The sequence below is a fragment of the Ailuropoda melanoleuca genome, chromosome 6 (assembly GCF_002007445.2).
Source record: "Ailuropoda melanoleuca isolate Jingjing chromosome 6, ASM200744v2, whole genome shotgun sequence".
Lineage (NCBI taxonomy): Eukaryota > Metazoa > Chordata > Mammalia > Carnivora > Ursidae > Ailuropoda > Ailuropoda melanoleuca.
The window spans coordinates 53,474,762-53,494,148 of NC_048223.1; the positions used below are offsets into that span (position 1 = coordinate 53,474,762).

At 41.0% G+C, this 19,387-nt stretch overlaps 1 protein-coding gene across 1 annotated transcript in view; it reads left to right on the plus strand.

Annotated features, from left to right (window-relative positions):
- LOC100477285 (zinc finger protein 33B) overlaps window positions 1-19,387 on the plus strand; it is a 96,051-nt gene that overhangs the window by 58,517 nt on the left and 18,147 nt on the right. Inside the window, exon 6 of the mRNA XM_034663565.1 lies at window positions 18,514-18,600. Within this exon, the coding sequence (XP_034519456.1) occupies window positions 18,514-18,600 (87 nt within the window). The remainder of the gene's footprint in view (window positions 1-18,513; window positions 18,601-19,387) is intronic.

Genomic DNA, 19,387 nt, shown 5'->3' on the forward strand with positions numbered 1-19,387 from the left:
CTACCATATCATAAGGAAGCCAAGAAACACAGGGAAGTTTTGCATAGGAATTGTATTAGTCCAGTCTTTGTCTTCTCAAACCTTATGTTGTGCATGGTAGCAAGTAAGCCTTCAGATGCATGCAGCCCACATCTGAGTCATCCCAGCTTTGCCTCAGACATCAAGGAGCAGGGACAAGCTGTGTCTACCATACCCTTTCTGTATTCCCCAGCATAATGGTGAATGTTTTACATCAGTGTGTTTGGGATGGTTAATATTATACAACAGTAGTAACCAGGACAGCCAGATCACTGGAGTTTGGATGATCACCTTTAATCTGTTTGTATCCTTTTTTGTCATGTAAATCCCATTTCATATAGATTTTCAGTAATGTGTTAATGACCCTGTTACAGGGTTATGAACCAAAAGCCCCATTACTGCTTACTTCTGTAATTCAGGCCCTATCTGCTGACAGCTGTTTGGGAGTAGGAAACATGATTGGTGATGGTGGAGCTCAGGAATTCTTGGTCTGCTTGGATCCTCAGGGTATATGACTCCTCTTTTCCATTGTAAGCTTAGGGCACATTAGGAGTTGAGCCTATACACAAAGTATGGGAAGACCACTTTTAACTCTAGAAAAATGGCTCACAATATGCACCCCAATGTTCATAGCAGCATTGTCCACAATAGCTAAATCGTGGAAGGAGCTGAGATGCCCTTCAACAGATGACTGGATTAAGAAGCTGTGGTCCATATATACAATGGAATATTACTCAGCTATCAGAAAGAACGAATTCTCAACATTTGCTGCAACATGAACGGCACTGGAGGAGATAGTGCTAAGTGAAATAAGTTAAGCAGAGAAAGACAATTATATGATTTCTCTCATCTATGGAACATAAGAACTAGGAAGACCGGTAGGGGAAGAAAGGGATAAAGAAAGGGGGGTAATCAGAAGGGGGAATGAAACATGGGAGACTATGGACTATAAGAAACAAACTGAGGGCTTCACAGGGGAGGGGGGTGGGGTAATGGGGTAGACTGGTGATGGGTAGTAAGGAGGGCACGTATTGCATGGTGCACTGGGTGTTATACACAACTAAATGAAGCATCGAACTTTGCATTGGAATCCGGGGATGTACTGTATGGTGACTAATATAATATAATAAAAAAAAAAGAAAGAAAAATGGCTCACAGAAAAATACAAAAGTTTTTAGGCACTGGGAGGATAAATAGGAACAGTCATTCTTTTTTTTTTTTTTTAGATTCCATTTATTCACTGGACAGAGAGAGACACAGCGAGAGAGAGAACACCAGCAGAGGCAGTGGGAGAAGGAGAAGCAGGCTTCCCACCTAGCAGGGAGCCCAGTGAGGGGCTCCATCCCAGGACCCCAGGATCACGACCTGAGCCGAAGGCAGACGCTTAACAACTGAGCCACCCAGGCACCCCAGGAACAGTCATTGTGAGGAGTACCTACCTGTGAACCAGAAGTCGTAATCTTGGTTATATTCATGAAATCACAGGTTTTTAAACTGCATGATCAGAATGTAAATGCGAGTTCAAGTAGAGAAGCAGAACCATTAGGAGAAGATGTAGATAGAGATTTATTAAAGGGATTTGACCTTATGCAGTGTGGGAGCTGGTTAAGCAGTTTTCTAACATACTCCTTCCAAGTCCTTGATCATCCAAACCATTAGCCCCTGTACATGAATCAGTTTAGAACCGTAACTATGGCCATCTCTCCTTCCCTACAAAATAAATAGCCAGGTGCCCTGCTCAAATTTTTACTCAGTTGGATGATTTCCTTTCATCACTGACTTTCAGGACCATCTTAGAGTGAGGTTGAATTTCTGCATACTGTGTAGAATTATCTAACTCAACCCTGAGTTTTGTTTTTTCTTTTTCTCAGTCAGCTGGTCATAAACTCCTCGTGAGACTATAATTGTGGATTGAAGAGGGTAAGAGGGTAGAATATAGCATTAGTAGAGGTCACGGGCATACTTGTGTTTTCAGGACCTGCTGGAGACTAATCTTGTATATGCCGTTTCATTTAATGATGAAGTGCTGCTTGAATACTCAGTTGTATGGCCTGGTGGATCAGACAACATCTGATTCTTGATGGCAGTTCAGGTTATATGGTTACTCGTTAGCTTGTGGTAACGTTCAGTCTCCATTATGGCCCATCAGGCATGCCAAAAGCTGTTTCTCAAAAGGAGAATAGTTGTTCCCAGAGGGTGGCATGGCTTTGCTTAAAGAGTCCTAAGGATATGCGCTGTGATTCACATGTAGGTGCCTGCCAGAAGCTCTAAGCAGGACCATCCACTACCGATACTTGAAGCAACATTAGATCTGCTGGATAACACAGCCCACATGGCACAGCGGTTTGCTTGGCAGTGTGGATCTGTTGCAGAACAGTCTCCTGTTCTGGACCCTACTCAAAATTGGTAGCTTTTCTGTTCACTTAGTAAGTGGCTTGGAGTAGCAGGTCCCAGTGTGGTGTATATTGTCTCCCAAATGCAACGTGGCCCAATAATGGCTGTAACTCTTTCCTACTGGTAGGAGGAGCAACTTATGCTTTACCTTAGAAGGAATATCTTGGCATCTCCTCCAACACTGGACCCTTAGAAATCTTACCATGATGGCAGCCCCCTGCATTTCTGTGGGATTGTATCGTACCCTCAGGCCCACAAGTGCCTTACCAATGTGTCCAGTATTTACAACAATAGGTTCAACCAGCAGTATATCATCAGTGTGATGAATCAGCAGGACATCTGGTGGAAGAAAAGGACAATCCAGCTGTCTGTAGACTGGACTATGACACAGGGCTGAAGTGTTGATACGCCCCTGAGGTAGGACAGTAAGGGTGTACTGCTGGTCTTGCCAGCAGAAAGCAAGCTGCTTGTGAGGGTATTTACTAATAACTACAGAAGGGGAAAAGCATGTGCTGCCAGACAGCTTCACACCAGTGACAAGGGAAGTGTTGATTTGTTGTTTTATCTTGTCTCCATAGTTTTTCCTTTTCTGTAAACTATTCCCTTTCCTACTATAACTTTTTACAGAGGTATTATTTAGCATATGAATTGTCTTGCTTATTTTCTTTATATTCCCTCACTACAATATAATGTCCATCAAAACTGGGAATTTATTTTAGTGAGTACTATAAATCCAGTGTCTAGATTGTGGCACACTGTAAATACTCAGTGAATAAATGTTAAATGAATATTTGTGTTTATATTGGATCATGAATTAAAATGTATTTCTTACTATAAATTGAGGTTAGAAATACTGGCAAACTTTAGCAGTTTTTTACAAAGCTAAACATAGTCTTATACAATCCAACCACTGCACTACTAGGTAATTACTCAACTTATACGAAAACTTAACATTCACACAAAAGCCTGCATATGAATACTTATACCAGCTTTATTCATAATGTCCCACGTTGGAAGTAACCAAGATACCTTTCAATAGGTGAGTGGACAAACTGTGGCATATCCATACAATGAAATACTATTCAGTGAAACATTTATGTTTATATACACATGCTAGTATACACAAAACATATCTTTTCTCTGTCAACTGACAGGATATAAGCGCACCAATGTCTTAGAAGCAATACGTACATGCAGTGCCCAGATCTTGCATTTTTTTAATAAAAATTTTTTTTATGTTAGTCACCATAAAGTACATCCCAAGTTTTTGATGTAAAGTTCCATGATTCATTACTTGCATGTAACAAGATCTTGGTTTCTAATATCACATTCCATGTTTAATTTCAAATAAAGACAATAAGAAAGTCATACTTCCTCCATCTAACATTATACAACTATCCAGGGTACAACTGAAAAAAAATTATCCCTATCCCTGAAAGAGGATGCAAAGTCCTTGGGTGATGTTTATTTACTCTTCTCTTTGATAGCCCATAACTTAAATAGTATGATGTAGTATGATTTAAGTTAACGATACTTAAATACTATGATATAAAGTCAGTACACCATATATTATGGATATAGGGATAAGAGAAGGTAGTAAACAAAGATATCTACTTTATATACCAAGTATCAATTAAGTATATATATTATGCTAAGTATATGTTAAGTAAACATTTAGTATATAAATATATATGTATTCAGTATATATATATATATATTTAATTAAAGATATATGCATACACCTATTAACAAAGTAAGGAAAAAATACTCCTCTGACAATACATTCCTTATTCCTGTAACTGATCATACAGTCACAGTGGGTCTTTATAATGAGATTCTTCCACTACCCTTTCTTATTCCCTTTACCTTCAGCAAACATCTCAGCTGGTCATGGTTCTTTCTCTGGTGCGGTGATCCAAACCTTCCTTCCTGAAAGTTCTGGGCCATTAGTAGTCTTTCCTGAATTGGGTTGTTGTAGTTTTCCATTGATTTTAATTACAGGGCATGCTAGTACTAAGAGATGACCCAAGGGATCTCCTGTATTCTAGACGTTCTTTTCCTTACCTCCAATGTGTAGTAGCAGTCTAGTTTCTTTAGTAGGATCAGTCACCTCAATACGGTATCTCCCTTCTTTGCCTGGTGATTTGAAGGCATGGGGAGCCCAAATTGGCCACGTTGACAGTCTTAACTCCCACTTCAGTTGAATCATTGTTGTGTCTCCCGGTAGAAGCATTTCTCCATTTGGAACTAATATTTCTATGCCAACAGAACAGGTCATGGAGACAGCAAGCAAAGATTTTGCTACTAGTCACTAGAGGTAATAGTGGTGCCAATCCCATTTCCACCCGTTGGTTCATGGACCTGTGAATCCGGGCTATGGGGGAAATAGCACCATTTATTGGACACTGATTCAGAGCATATACAGCCTTTTGGAGAACTTGCCCAGGTCTGTAAGGTATTGCCACCTACTGGGCATTGTAACTGAGTTTCCAAAAGCTATTCCACCATTCATTCAAGCCAGTTTCTTCAGGATGGTAGAGAAGATGGTGAGACTAGTGAATTCCACGAGCCTGGGTCTATTGCCTCACTTCATCTGCTGTGAAGTGAGTTCCTTGATCAGAAGCAACACAGTGTGGAATACCATGACAGTGAATAAGACATTCTGTAAGTCCACAAATGGTTGTTTTGGCAGAAGCATGGCATGCAAAGAAGGCAACACTGTATGCAGTTGTCTGTTCCGGTAAGGACAAAATGCTGCCCCTTCCATGAATTTTTGCTGGATTTATTCCCCACTCTCGGACAGAAATGTATTTCTGCTTTTTTCTTTCTCTTGTCCTTCTGGGATTCCCATAATGTGTAGGTATATTGTTTTCTTGATGGTATTCCATAGGTCCTATAGGTTTTCTTCACTCTTTTTCTTTTTTTTCTGTATGTTCCTCTGGATGATTTAAAATGAGCTTTGTGTTCACTGACTTCTTTCTTCTTGATCGAGTCTATTGTTGAAGCTTTCTATTGAAATTTTCAGTACGATATTTGTATTCTTCAGCTCCAAGAATTTCAGCTGGGTTCTTTTTTGTGGTTTCTATGACTTTGTGGAAGTTCTCATTTTGTTCATTTGTTGTTTCCCTGATCTCATTTGCCTGTGTTCTCTTGTATTTAACTGAGCTTTTTTAAGATCATTATTTTGAATTCTTTGTCAGGTAGCATATAGATTTCCATTTCTTTAGGGTTGATTACTGGAACTTCATTTTGTTCCTATGGTGGTTGTATGTTTCCCTAATTTTTTGTGATCCTTATAGCCTTCTGTTGGTGTCTGTACGTTTAAAGAAGCTGTCACCTTTCCCAGTCCTTATGGACTTGCATTGTCAATGTAGCCCTATACAAGTCAGTCTGACCAGAAACTCTGGGTGGGCTGGTTGGCTGGGTCTGGGGTTAAATGGGCCCAGTGCTGGGTCTGCACTGAAGCTGGATACTCGCTTTGCTCTCTTTTTTTCTACAGGAGAACTTATGGGCTGAGGGACTCTTTTGGTGCTATACTGTGTGGGTTTGGGAAAGGGGTGATGAGGGTATAGTGAGACTGTTATTCTCACCCTTTCCCATATGTTTTGTTTGTTTATTTCTGTGCTCCACCAATGTACTTTAACCTCTCACCTAGATTCTGGAGCTTGTCTGAAGGTATTTTTAGCCATGGGTTATTGTTAAATTGGTGTTTCTGTGAAGGAACAAGAACTAGAACTTCATTTTTGCCATCTTGCTGACATTACTCCTGATTTCCAATTTATTTAGATCTTTAAAATCTTTCACTGAAATTTTCATTATACATTCTTGTAGAAGTCTTGCAGTTTTCATTGTAGAAGTCTTACACTCCTTCTGTGAAATTCATTTCTAAGAACTTTTTGGTTTGTTTTTGGATTGCTTAATGCTAATGTATGCAAATTCATTTGATATTAATATGTTGATCATGTATCCTGTAAACTTGTTGCCATCATTTATCAGTTCTGATATTTTTTGTCAGGTTCCTAAGAATTTTCTACATATAAGATCACATAGTCTGCAGATAGGGATAGTTTTACCACTTTATTTCCAATCTGGATGACTTTTATTCTATTTTATTGCCTAATTGCCCTGTCTAGGACCTTCAGGACAATATTAACTATAAGCGGGAAGAGTGGTCTAAGGACAAATACAAATTAAAAATAAGAGGCTTAATATTCCTCTAAAAGGAAGAGATATCTATTTTCTTTTGTAAACTTGTAAATTCTTTTTCTGCCCCTTTGAGAATGAACATAAATCTTTTTAAATGTCTCTTGGCAGTTTTACAACCTAGGATGTCTTTCTCAAGGACCTCAGAACCATCTCTGAAATGTAAACGTCAGGGGAGCTAGCACTTATGTCTCCCAGTTTCTGTGAGAGGGTAGGAGAGTGTCTTTGGTGGTGGGTGCCTTGATGCAAGTTGCAAAATTACCTCCCATCATAAAGATATGAGAAGTTTGGGGTTTTTTTACTTATTGAAAAACCAATAAACTAACACAGCCAGTCATTCCAATTACCAGGTAAATTTAGGGCAAACAATGTGTGATAAATGATGCTCTCAAATCCTTTTACTTGAGGACTAGTTATTGTTTATCTTGACAACATGTATGTAAAATGGGTTGTATTTGCTTGGCTATAAAAAAGAGTGAGGGGTGAATGAGTGGCTCAGTTGGTTAAGCGTCTGCCTTCGGCTCAGTGTGTGATCCCGGCATTATGGGATCGAGCCCCACATCAGGCTCTTCTGCTATGAGCCTGCTTCTTCCTCTCCCATTCCCCCTGCTTGTGTTCCCTCTCTCACTGGCTATCTCTATCTCTGTCGAATAAATAAATAAAATCTTTAAAAAAAAAAAGATTCTCTCTCTCCTTCTCCCTCTGCCCTTCCCCCCACTCTTTCTCTCTCTCAAAAAGGGGGGTTACCAAAATAAAAGGCAGCTCTTTCTGCCCATGGGTCCTGTCCTCATGCTGTAATAAAACTATATTTTTGCACCAAAAAAGGGGAGGTGAGATTTCTTTCTGTCTTTGGATTGTCTGTGATATGTATCACATCATTCAATAATAAAGCTTTCTTTGTCTTCTGCCTGAGTGGATGTTTTCTAGGCTTGGAGAAGATTTTGTTTTTAATTATATTTCCTTAACAATTTTAGTTATAAAGATAGGATGAGTCTGGCAATTCCTGACGTGATCAGCTGAAGTTGTATGGTCATACACTAGTCAGATAAGAGACACTAAATTGTAAATTGTCCTCCTTCTAATGTTCTACTTTTTGGAATACTGGGCAAACAAACCACCCTGTCCAAATTCAAGATTTTACTTTCCCTTAGGGGAAGGTATTCAATCCTCCACCATTAGGTATGATGTTAGCTTGGGGTTTTCATCAGTGGCCTTTATTAAGCTGTGGAGGTTGAGGTAGTTCCATCCTATTCCCAGTTTGTTGTGTGTTGTGTCATGAAAGGGTGCTGGATTTTGTTGAGTACTTTCCTGTGTCTGTTGAGTTTTATCTCAATATGTAATTACATGAGATAACAATATGGCTTTATTCTATTGAGTTTGATGTTTTCCTGTAATAATCATTCTTGATAGTCTGTAACTGATGGTTTGGCATCTCAAAATCCATAGGCTAACGGCTAAAGTCTTTTATATTCATACCATCTCTGTGTTTCCACAGGTGCACAGAAATCATATTATCCTCCCATCACAAACCCTAAATCTGTTTCTTTTCCTGCCCAATGGGGCACATCCCCACCTAAGAACTTCCTACTGCTATGGAAATAAAGGCTCTCATCCATGATTTTCTCTCACTTCTGTCTCCTCACTGACCTTGGTGCTTCCCTGGGTGGCCCTGCATGGTATGGTGTGTTCTTTCCTCTTGAAAATTGTACATAATAAAGTTTTCCTTCAAAGGCAGTTGTCGTCATTTCTGTCATCTTATCATACCTGATTAGAACAAATCCCTGGTTTATCTTAAGATAACTGGTGCAGTGAGCAGGGTGGTTCAGTGACAGACAGGGATGGCATGTCTCTAGAATGCTTTTGGCTTACTAACCGATCAATAGACAGCAGATCCTGCTGGGAGCACACCGCTGGATGTCAGCACACTTGTGATTTGGTGGGCACCACATTGTGCTGTGTCTGTTGGGTGGCTCTATGATCCAGTTCAGTGGTGTCAGAGCTCAAGAAGAGAGATCAGCTGCCAAGCCTAGGGTGCTGTAGTCTGGGCAAAGCAGTCCGCAGTTGGTCCCTACGTGTTTGTGACAGACACACCTGGTCTGGATGAGGTCTCCAGGGTGCTTAGGGTAACTGGCCACCATACTGAGCAAAGGTCCCCTCTAAGGGGAATGGAACAGTTACCCTTCCACCCTCACCTGATGGGCACGCTTGATCTGTTGACCCTCCAGGCCAATGTGCCTAGGGACTGCTCCATTATTTGCCCTTATTTTCCTTGTATACAAAAGACGCACTAGCTTGCCTCATCAGGTAGCAGGAGACTGCCTGACTAGGTATTCTTACACTGAAAGGACCTACCAACTATTGGTTTGTGGATGCCTGTCCCACAGAGAGCACAGCTCCCCACAAATGTTATGCTGCTGCAAACTCCAGCTGTTGTCTGCCTTGGTGCTGTCAGTTTGACTCCAGACCCAGCAGGATGTAAGAGGGCCCATCTGTGGAGACCAGCGGCTCAATGTTCAATGAAAAAGTTGAAAGGAAAGGAATATCTTGTTCTGACTTTGCCCCAAACCCCAAGGATGTGGTCTAATTAACAAAAAATTATAAAATACTTGATCATTGTGTATGGGCTCTCTTAAGTGCTGCTGCTTATTAGCAAACAAACGGTCTTATATTCAAAACAAAACATTTGAAAGCTAAAGCTGATGCCACTGTTGCTCTCTTGCATGTAATCCCCATACTCTTTGAGATCAAGTGGGACAGTCTTGAAAGGAAGGCCACTAGGGACCACCAGGAGTTTATCAGGTAAGCATCTGAAAGGGGGAAAAACAAGAAAAAAAAAGGACAGGAACAGATGACAAAAACAAATGAAAGGAAGAAAGAAAGAAAGAAAGGAAGAAAGAAAGAAAGAAAGAAAGAAAGAAAGAAAGAAAGAAAGAAAGAAAGTGAATTTACCCAACCAGAGATGCAAATCATTCTAAAAGTTTTTATTTAAGAGTGAGAAGTGGGGAAAGGCTCTCATTATACTGCAGACAGGGCTTACCGCAGGTAGAAGGTGCTGCCTTTGGCACCACGGTGCTCCCTCCTCCTCTCCTTTGTCCTTCAGCAGACACGTAGTCTAAAAACCATGGTTTCAGGCAGCTAAAAGCAAAAACAGAAAAAAGGTGGAAAGAAACAAAATCCCTAGATAGAGGGGAGAAAATAAAAGACAGCTAAATAAGTGACATATATGATATTTTAACATAAATATATAAATAAATTACATATGTGTATATAAAATATATAACTATTAAAACAGAGGTCCATAATGTGACCCAATTGAAAGTCCAAAATTTCTACACTAAAATGATTTATAAAATAGAAAGATAAAAAAGGTGCTGATTTTCTTTTGAATGTAGGTTCTAAATTAACTTTAGTATTTGCTAAAATGCACCCATTGACAAAACTTTGTGGACTTCATCAACACTGGGTCTCAAATTATTTGTTATACCGGGGATGCTGCTAAATTTAAGCATCATATCTACTAGAATCTTAGGATATTAACCAAACAATGGAGGGAAAATAGGTATGTTTTACTTTCACTGTAGCCTTGCCGAAATTTTCCATAGTTGTAACACCCATTGCCCTAAAATATCCCATATTAGGCATAGATGCTCTAACTCAATAAATAATACATTAAAATTAAAGTAGATCTTTAGGACTTACAAAGTGGCTTGATGAAATGGTAACCCATGGACCCCAGTAAAATCGTTAATATATGCTAATGTAAGCTAAAACGGGGCATTAGAGGATTAAAACTTATTATATAAAACCTAATTGATAAAGGACCAATTACCCCCACTACTTTTCTGTGTGACACCCCAGTTTTGCCTGTTCTTACACATGGAAAATATAAGGGATGCCTCCTGGTGAATCACTACAACCTGAATCCTGTGGTCCCATCCATTAGGGCCCCTGTATCAGTCTACTCAATCTGCGATGACAAAGTAGCACAGGCTGGGTGGCTTAAACCACAGGAATTCATTATCTCACAGTTCTGGAGGCTGGAAAGTCCAAGATCAAGGTCTGGTAGGGTGCAGTCTCCAGTGAGGGCTCTCTTCTTGGCTTGCAGACTGTTGCCTTCTTGATGTGTCCTCTCGTGGCTTTCTTGGGTGTTGGCATGGGGAGAGAAAGAGAGAAAGCTCACTGTCTGGTCTCTCTTCATATAAGGTCACAATATTGGCTCAGGACCCCACCCTTATGACCTCATTTGACTTTAATTACTTCTTTCTTCAAACATAGCCACACTATGGATTAGGTCTTAAGTAAACATGTTTGTGGGACACAAATATTCAGTCCATAACAGCCCTCACACTTACTATCCAATATTGTTGAAATTACTGATTCTCTCTAATCAGCAGCTAGTAGTTTGTTCTTGCAGACTTGGCCAGCATGTTCTATTCAGTGCCCATTTTAATAACCTCTCAGCTGCAGGTTGCCTTTAGTTCCCAAAGGACACAACACACCTTTTTCAGACCACTCATAGCATACTTCAGTGGTTCTGCTATTGTGCTCAATCTTGGCAGACAAGATATTAACTGCATCACCCTTTGTCCAGGTGGCTGACATTGCAGCACAGGTATGGCATGACATTGATGACATTCTTCTACGAGGATATTCTTTTGACACACAAATCCAATATCTTTCCATCTTGGGGGGTGCGGGTGGTTCTAGTGATAACATAGTCTTCATCTATAAATTTTGCTTACTGTCACTGCTGCTGCTTCTTACAAATAACTCACGTCAAGTGGGGCTCTCTCCAGCCAAAAACCTCTAAAATCTGTCCATATTAACATCAGCAGGCACTCTTGTGAATGCTCTCAGAAACTCCTTCACTAAAGAGGCTTTGACAACCTCTTGTCATGCCTCCTAGAGTCTCTGGATCACTCATTATGGCCATAAGTTAAGTTGCCCAAGAGTTTCTGATGGAAGAGACTGCACCTTTTAGCTTCATGCTATACATCATTAGAACAACAAATTACTGGCTATTTCCTAGGGTATCTTGTAGATAAAGGCTCTCACAGACCCTAAACCTATGGCTCTCCACACCCAGATGCCCATTATACTTGGGTCGTGGAAACAGCACCTCACAAACTTCACTAGCTACCAATGCCTCTAATACACAATGGAGCCGAACCTGGGATCTCTGGCATAATCCACCTGCAGTGGTGGGGTGGCCTCCCCTGTCCTCAGTCCATTGCCAGATCCTGTGGTACAAGAGGAGGCCACCTCTCCTCAAGACCCGTGAGCTGCCTGAAGAGTCCCTTGGGATTAGCCAAATGAACAGCAATAGGAGTTTGTTGGAACTACCATTCATCATAAAAAATGATGTAACTCAGTGGGATGTTGCTGTATCCATCCCTTAGTCAGAAAGTCTTTGATAAAGGATGAGACCCAAAGGTCAACAAAACTGGCCAAACTTCAGGTGGTAATTTTTTAGCACTGGGTGCTTTTGCCAAAAAAATGGTCCTGTCTTCACATTTATTATGAACTCCTGAGATATTGCTAAAGAGTTGACCCCGTCAGGCGCCTGGGTGGCACAGCGGTTAAGCGTCTGCCTTCGGCTCAGGGCATGATCCCGGCATTATGGGATCGAGCCCCACAAGGCTCCTCTGCTGTGAGCCTGCTTCTTCCTCTCCCACTCCCCCTGNCCCCCTGCTTGTGTTCCCTCTCTCGCTGGCTGTCTCTATCTCTGTCAAATAAATAAATAAAATCTTAAAAAAAAAAAAAGAGTTGACCCCGTCAAAGTAAAGAACTCTGGGAATCTCTTGCCTCATGGATACCCAAAATATAAATATGAATTAAAAATATAAATCAAAATCCTACATCTCGGGGTGGCTGAGTGGCACAGTCTTTGGGGTCAGGTCTTGATCTCAGGGACGTGAGACTGAGCCCCACATTGGGCTCCACACTCAGGGTAAAGTCTGCTTAAGACTCTCTCCCTCTCCTTCTGCCCCCCCCCAAAATAAATAAATCTTTAAAAAAAATCATACGTCTCTATACATACTAACACTATGATACAAGGATTTGCCAGGACATTCCTCTTTCCCTTCAAAGTAAAAGACATTACTAGTAGTAACCAAAGCACACATTTAACTTCTCAAAATACACAATTCTGGGCTCTTGGGAAAGGCATTCAATAGAACTTTCACGTCCCTGACATGTTCTGGGTGGTGGAGGGTATACTGAGAGACATAATTGTCTTCTCACACAATTCCTCTTCAAATTCTGGTCCAGGAAATGGACCAGTAAATGGACTTCTAGCTTACTCCTTGAGGAGCAATTAGAATGGAAAACTAGTGGGCATATAATTGAAGGCAAGCCTGGGGCAATGGTGGTGTTGTGAGTTGAAGTTGGCTGAAATTGAATATATCGGCGGAGTAAGCATGTAAGGTGGGGTACAGGCAATTGGAGACCAAATGACAAGTCTGGCAATTTCTGATTCCCACTGTTTGGGTAGCCTTCTTGGCTAAATCAGTTTAACCAGAACCCTTCATCCTCCATAGCTGATCACTCCGGATATCTGATCGGTTTTTCATCCTCCACCATCCTCCAGGTGATGTCTGATCACCTTGGCCTGTCTTTAGCAAGATTCTTGTTAGGTTGATTTAGCCAAAGTCCTCCTTAACCCTGATGCTTTCTCTTAGTACTTTACATCCACTGACCCCCTTGATTATAAATTCCTACTGCCTATCCTATATTTAGAAGTGAGCCTGGCTGTATACTGAGATCCCTTTTTCCCTACTGCAAGCAATAGTCCTGAATAAAATCCGTTTGTTTGTTTTTGGCTTTAACTACTGTCCAGCTCTGTTTTTTTTTTTTCCTTGACAAAAAAATGATTTAGCCATATTTCAGTGAGTCCGTGCTGTTCTGTCCTAGATAATCCCACTTCTGATGTCAATTGTGTTGGCGATTCCCAAGACCATCCTTGGGTTCAGTTATTTGCTAGGAAGTTTTATAGGACTCAGCATATAGTCATACTCATAGCTAAAATTTATTCCAGCAAACTCAGCAAGGGGAAAGTCTCTTGGGCAATGTCCAGAGGAAACCAGGAATCAGCTTCCAAGTGTTCTCTCCCAGTGGAGTCACATAGGATGTGCTTAATAACTCAGCAATGAACTGTGATAGCACATGTGGAATGTTGTCTACTGTATAAACTTATTAGAATCCCTATGCTCACAGTTTTATGGGACACTGATTATGTATGTCACTCTGCCTGGCATATACTAAAATTCCAGATTCTCAGAAGGAAAGTACATGTTCAGCATAAACCATATTGTTTGCACAAAGAAATTTAGGCACAGTAAGCCACTCTTATCAGGTAGACTGGTAGGAACACTTCAGAAGTCCAAGCTCCCAAGCCTTTTCAAAAGTCAAGTTCCCAGATACTAGCCACAGGGCCAGCCTTGCAAGCAGGCTTTCTAAGGACAGCTGTCCCCGTCCATTTAAATGGTAACACTACTTCAATATATTTTTTTTCAGACAAACTAGATTTTATTTATTTTTTTAATGATTTTTTAAATTATATTATGTTAGTCACCATACAGTACATCCCCGGATTCCGATGCAAAGTTCGATGCTTCATTAGTTGCGTATAACACCCAGTGCACCATGCAATACGTGCCCTCCTTACTACCCATCACCAGTCTATCCCATTCCCCCACCCCCTCCCCTCTGAAGTCTTCAGTTTGTTTCTCATAGTCCATAGTCTCTCATGTTTCATTCCCCCTTCTGATTACCCCCCTTTTCTTTATCCCTTTCTTCCCCTACCGATCATCCTAGTTCTTATGTTCCATAGATGAGAGAAATCATATGATAATTGTCTTTCTCTGCTTGACTTATTTCACTTAGCATTATCTCCTCCAGTGCCGTCCATGTTGCAGCAAATGTTGAGAATTCGTTCTTTCTGATAGCTGAGTAATATTCCATTGTATATATGGACCACAGCTTCTTAATCCAGTCATCTGTTGAAGGGCATCTCGGCTCCTTCCATGATTTGGCTATTGTGGACAATGCAGCTATGAACATTGGGGTGCATATGGCCCTTCTCTTTACTACGTCTGTATCTTTGGGGTAAACACCCAGTAGTGCAATGGCTGGGTCATAGGGTAGTTCAATTTTTAACTTTTTAAGGGACCTCCACACTGTTTTCCAGAGTGGCTGTACCAACTTGCATTCCCACCAACAATGTAGGAGGGATCCCCTTTCTCCACATCCTCTCCAACAATTGTTGTTTCTTGCCTTGTCTATCTTTGCCATTCTAACTGGCGTAAGGTGGTATCTCAGTGTGGTTTTGATTTGAATTTCCCTGATGGCTAATGATTTTGAACATTTTTTCATGTGTCTGTTAGCCATTTGTATGTCTTCATTGGAAAAGTGTCTGTTCATATCTTCTGCCCATTTTATGATTTGTTTATTTGTTTCTCGTGTATTGAGTTTGAGAAGTTCTTTGTAGATCTTGGATACCAGTCCTTTATCTGTGGTGTCCTTTGCAAATATATTCTCCCATTCCGTGGGCTGTCTCTTAGTTTTTTTGACTGTTTCCTTGGCTGTGCAGAAGCTCTTTATCCTGATAAAGTCCCATAAGTTCATTTTATCTTTTATTTCTCTTGCCTTTGGAGATGTGTCGTGAAAAAGGTTGCTCTGGCCGATGTCATAGAAGTTGTTGCCTATGTTCTCCTCTAGAATTTTGATGGATTCCTGTCTCACATTGAGGTCTTTCATCCATTTGGAGTTTATTTTTGTGTATGGTGTGAGAGAGTGGTCAAGTTTCATTCTTTTGCATGTAGCTGTCCAATTTTCCCAGCACCATTTATTGAAGAGACTGTCTTTTTTCCACCGGATGTTTTTTCCTGCTTTATCAAAGATTAGTTGCCCAAAGAGCCGAGGGTCCATTTCTGGGTTCTCTATTCTGTTCCATTGGTCGATGTGTCTGTTTTTGTGCCAGTACCATGCTGTCTTTGTGATCACAGCTTTGTAGTACAGCTCGAAATCCGGCATTGTGATGCCCCCAGCTTTGTTTTTCCTTTTCAACAGTTCCTTGGAGATTCGGGGCCTTTTCTGGTTCCATACAAATTTAAGGACTATTTGTTCCAGTTCTTTGAAAAATGTCCTCGGTATTTTGATCGGGATAGTATTGAAAGTGTAGATTGCTCTGGGTAGCATGGACATTCTAACTATGTTAATTCTTCCAATCCATGAGCATGGAATATTTTTCCATCTTTTTATGTCTTCCTCAATGTCTTTCAAGAGTGATTTATAGTTTCTAGAATATAGGTCCTTTACGTCTCTGGTTAAGTTAATTCCAAGGTAACGTATGGTTTTTGGTGCTATTGTAAATGGGATGGATTCCCTAATTTCTCTTTCTTCAGTCTCGTTATTCGTGTATAGAAATGCAACTGATTTCTGGGCATTGATTTTGTATCCTGCCACATTACTGAATTGTTCTATAACTTCTAATAGTTTGGGAGTGGATTCTCTTGGGTTTTCCATATAGAGTATCATGTCACCTGCGAAGAGAGACGTTTTGACTTCTTCTTTGCCGATTTGGATACCTTTTATCCCTTTTTGTCGTCTGATTGCTGTTGCAAGGACTTCTAGTACTATGTTGAATAATAGTGGCGAGGGTGGGCATCCTTGTCGTGTTCCTGATCTTAAGGGAAAGGCTTCCAGCTTTTCCCCATTGAGAATAATGTTTGCAGTAGGCTTTTCATAGATGGCTTTTATACTTCAATATATTTTTAGTTTGCAAGTTTGCAGTGCTTTCAATGATTCAACCCGTTTGTGGTTAGTTATGAGTTCCAACTTGTGACAGACACACTAATGCAGTCATGAGATTATCAGCCATTTCAATTTTTGTAGTGTTTGCTATTATCTATTTTTATCTGCATATATTTGAATCCTAAAGTGCCAAAATGCAAGTGTAAATTGTGCAATGAATTTTCTGAAAAGTGGACATTTATTAAGAAAGGAAAATTTCCCTTTGAAGCTTTTTGTCCCATATGCAAAAATGGCAGTCAAGTATAAACCAGCATATACTAACAGCTAAACATAAGAGAGGTATTATTTCCTCAACTAGTGCTATAGAAAGTGACACAATAAATTTATGATTACGAGGAATTCAGATTGAGATGCAGTAATTTCAGGAGAGGTTGTGAGTACCCTGTCTGTTGCATATCATCATCAGTCTCTTAGCTTAAATAGACTGTTCAAACATACTGCAGACAGAAGTGTTTTCTGATTCTGAAGTTGCAATCAGAATTTCAAGTGCCAGGATGAAATCAACAACAAAAATAATAGCTCCACTTATGATTACAGAGATTATTGATGACCTAAATGCCCCACCTTTTTTCACCATAGCTATGGATTTAAATAATTACAATGCAGAAAATGAATATTTTCCTTTGCTTCTGTGCTCCTTTTGGTGGGTTAATATTAATACAAATTTTGGTGGATGTTTGTATAAAGGTGCAGACATGTTTCTTCCAAGTTGAAACAAATCATGAATGATTTTATGGAAGATGTTGGCTGTGCTGCTTATATCTGCTGTTCAAATAGCTTTTGATATTCTTTCTGTACACGTTGAAGTAATTGTTCCCTTACTTCAAAATTATGCTGTTTGGGTTGAGTGACTAAAGGATTTATGTGATTTTTTTTTTTTTTGCATTCAGTATTCTTCACTTCTCTTGCATTCAGGCATCCATTGGCTCTCTTTAACAAACACAGTTGAGAGTCCTATTTATTTAGAGCACTGAAATCGTTTATCAGTTCTCAAGAAAAGGTCCCAATATTCTTGTTGCCTATTTATTTTTTCTTGTTGTCTTTTTAAATAATCCATTGAGTGAAGCTAATCTCCTTAATTCTTGTTCATAGTTTTCAGTATCTTTTTAGCAACAGGATTATGGAAATTGAAAGAAAAGTAAAAAGTATTATTAAATATTCCAGTGTTCAATGGAACTTGAAAGCATCCAAGGAAGAATTGATGAAATCTTCGTGTCAAACTTGTTCTTAAAAAGGAAAACAATTACTTATAAATAGAAAAATAAATTGACTTGTGGATAATCATTATTGTACTTGCCATGACTGTCTTTTGAAATGAGTTTCACCTCTTGTAGAATTTTATTTTTTTTTACATAAATGTCACTAAATGCTTTTCCAGCATGGGAACAAGTGAATTATCATGTGTAATGTCAAAGAGAAAGGGAAAAATTGGCAAAAATAATAATAATAATAATAATAATAATGTTTTCTTTTTGTCAGTGGACATTTTTAAAAGTCAATCAAGAGATCCAACGTAATTTTGAAGAATGGGAAAGGCAAGTTATGCCATGAAAGATGGTATTATGTATTTAAACAAATCGAAATTTGAAGAGCAATTCCCAGTGTTAACTTCATGCCAGGATAACCACTCATAATGCTAAATGGAATATGTTTTCTCACCAATGAATGTCCAGAAGGACGAAGAACGAAATGAGAGAGATAGGACAACTTTAAGATATGTTACAATGTAAACGCAACACAGACTGTCTCTGGAAGGAATTCTGCAAGCGCATTCTGCAAAACAAGGAACTGCTAGGAGAGCCAATCCATCAGGGAAATATAATTAATGAAATAGGTATGTATTTAAATACGTACAGTTTACTTCGGATAAACAACGAATAAAACTGTAGTATCAGTATGTCTCCTGTTTGTACCTTATTGGCTAATTCGAGCAGCTTTACCCAACGTCCCCTGTCTGAAGGCCGTTTTCCAGCGAGGTGGCGCCAGGGGTTTGGAAAACTTAGGGCGCGCTGTGAAGCGGTACGCGGGAAGGGGGCGGGTCGCTCCCGGCCTTCTGCGCATGTGCGCCGCGCCCCTCCCGTCTAGGTCGCGTCGGCCGCCGCGGCCTCGCGAGAAGACGGCCCCGGATGCTCCCGCGGCTCAGGGCCAGGCGCAGGCGGGGGTGCGTGGCTGGTGAGCCCCCGGGGGTTGGGCGGGGGTGACCCGTGAAGCGGGAGGCTCCGCGCGGGAGGGGCGGGTGACGGAGGAAGAGGAAGGTCCTGTGCTCGGGGTGAGTCCTGCTCCGTCTTTATGCATCGAATGCGAACCAGCACGTCCCAGCGCTGTTACCGAGCGAAGCTTGGTGTTTTCATCTCCGACGTGAGAGGTCGGCCGAGGCCTCGGTAAGACCGGCGGAAACCGGCCTCGGGGCGCTCGTAGCCCGGCGCTTCCCTCTTGGGGGGGGAACCGTGTTCTTCTTCACTCACGGTCCCTCTTCGTCCTCCTGGCCACCTGTGGTCAGTGTCGCGTCCCCTGGTAACCGCGTACCGGGCTCAGGGAGGTGACAGGACCCCAGGTGGCTGACGAGCAGGGGGATTTGCCCTGTCTCATCCTCTGTCCCCCATCAAACCTGCGCGCGAGGCGGACCCAGCAGCTAGCAGCTGCAGGGGTCCAGACCTTGTTTCTGAAGAACCTGTGAGCCTGGCACCCAAGTGGAGCAGCCAGGTCCCGCTGACGCCGTACGGCCTTGCCTGTGTGCTCGGTAGCAGCCGTTTACATTTACAGAAGGTCCAGCTTGTGATTTAGGGTGACAGGAAGGTCCAAGAGCTTTAGATCTTGGATGGGGAGCCAAGGTTTCCTGGAACAAGGCAACTCTTGTGAGGGAGGAAGGGGGATCCTGGGAGCAGAGACCCCACCTAGGACGCCAGTCAGTTGGCCGCAGACCTCTGTAGAGATCCACAGTGAAAGTGGAAGGGGCAAA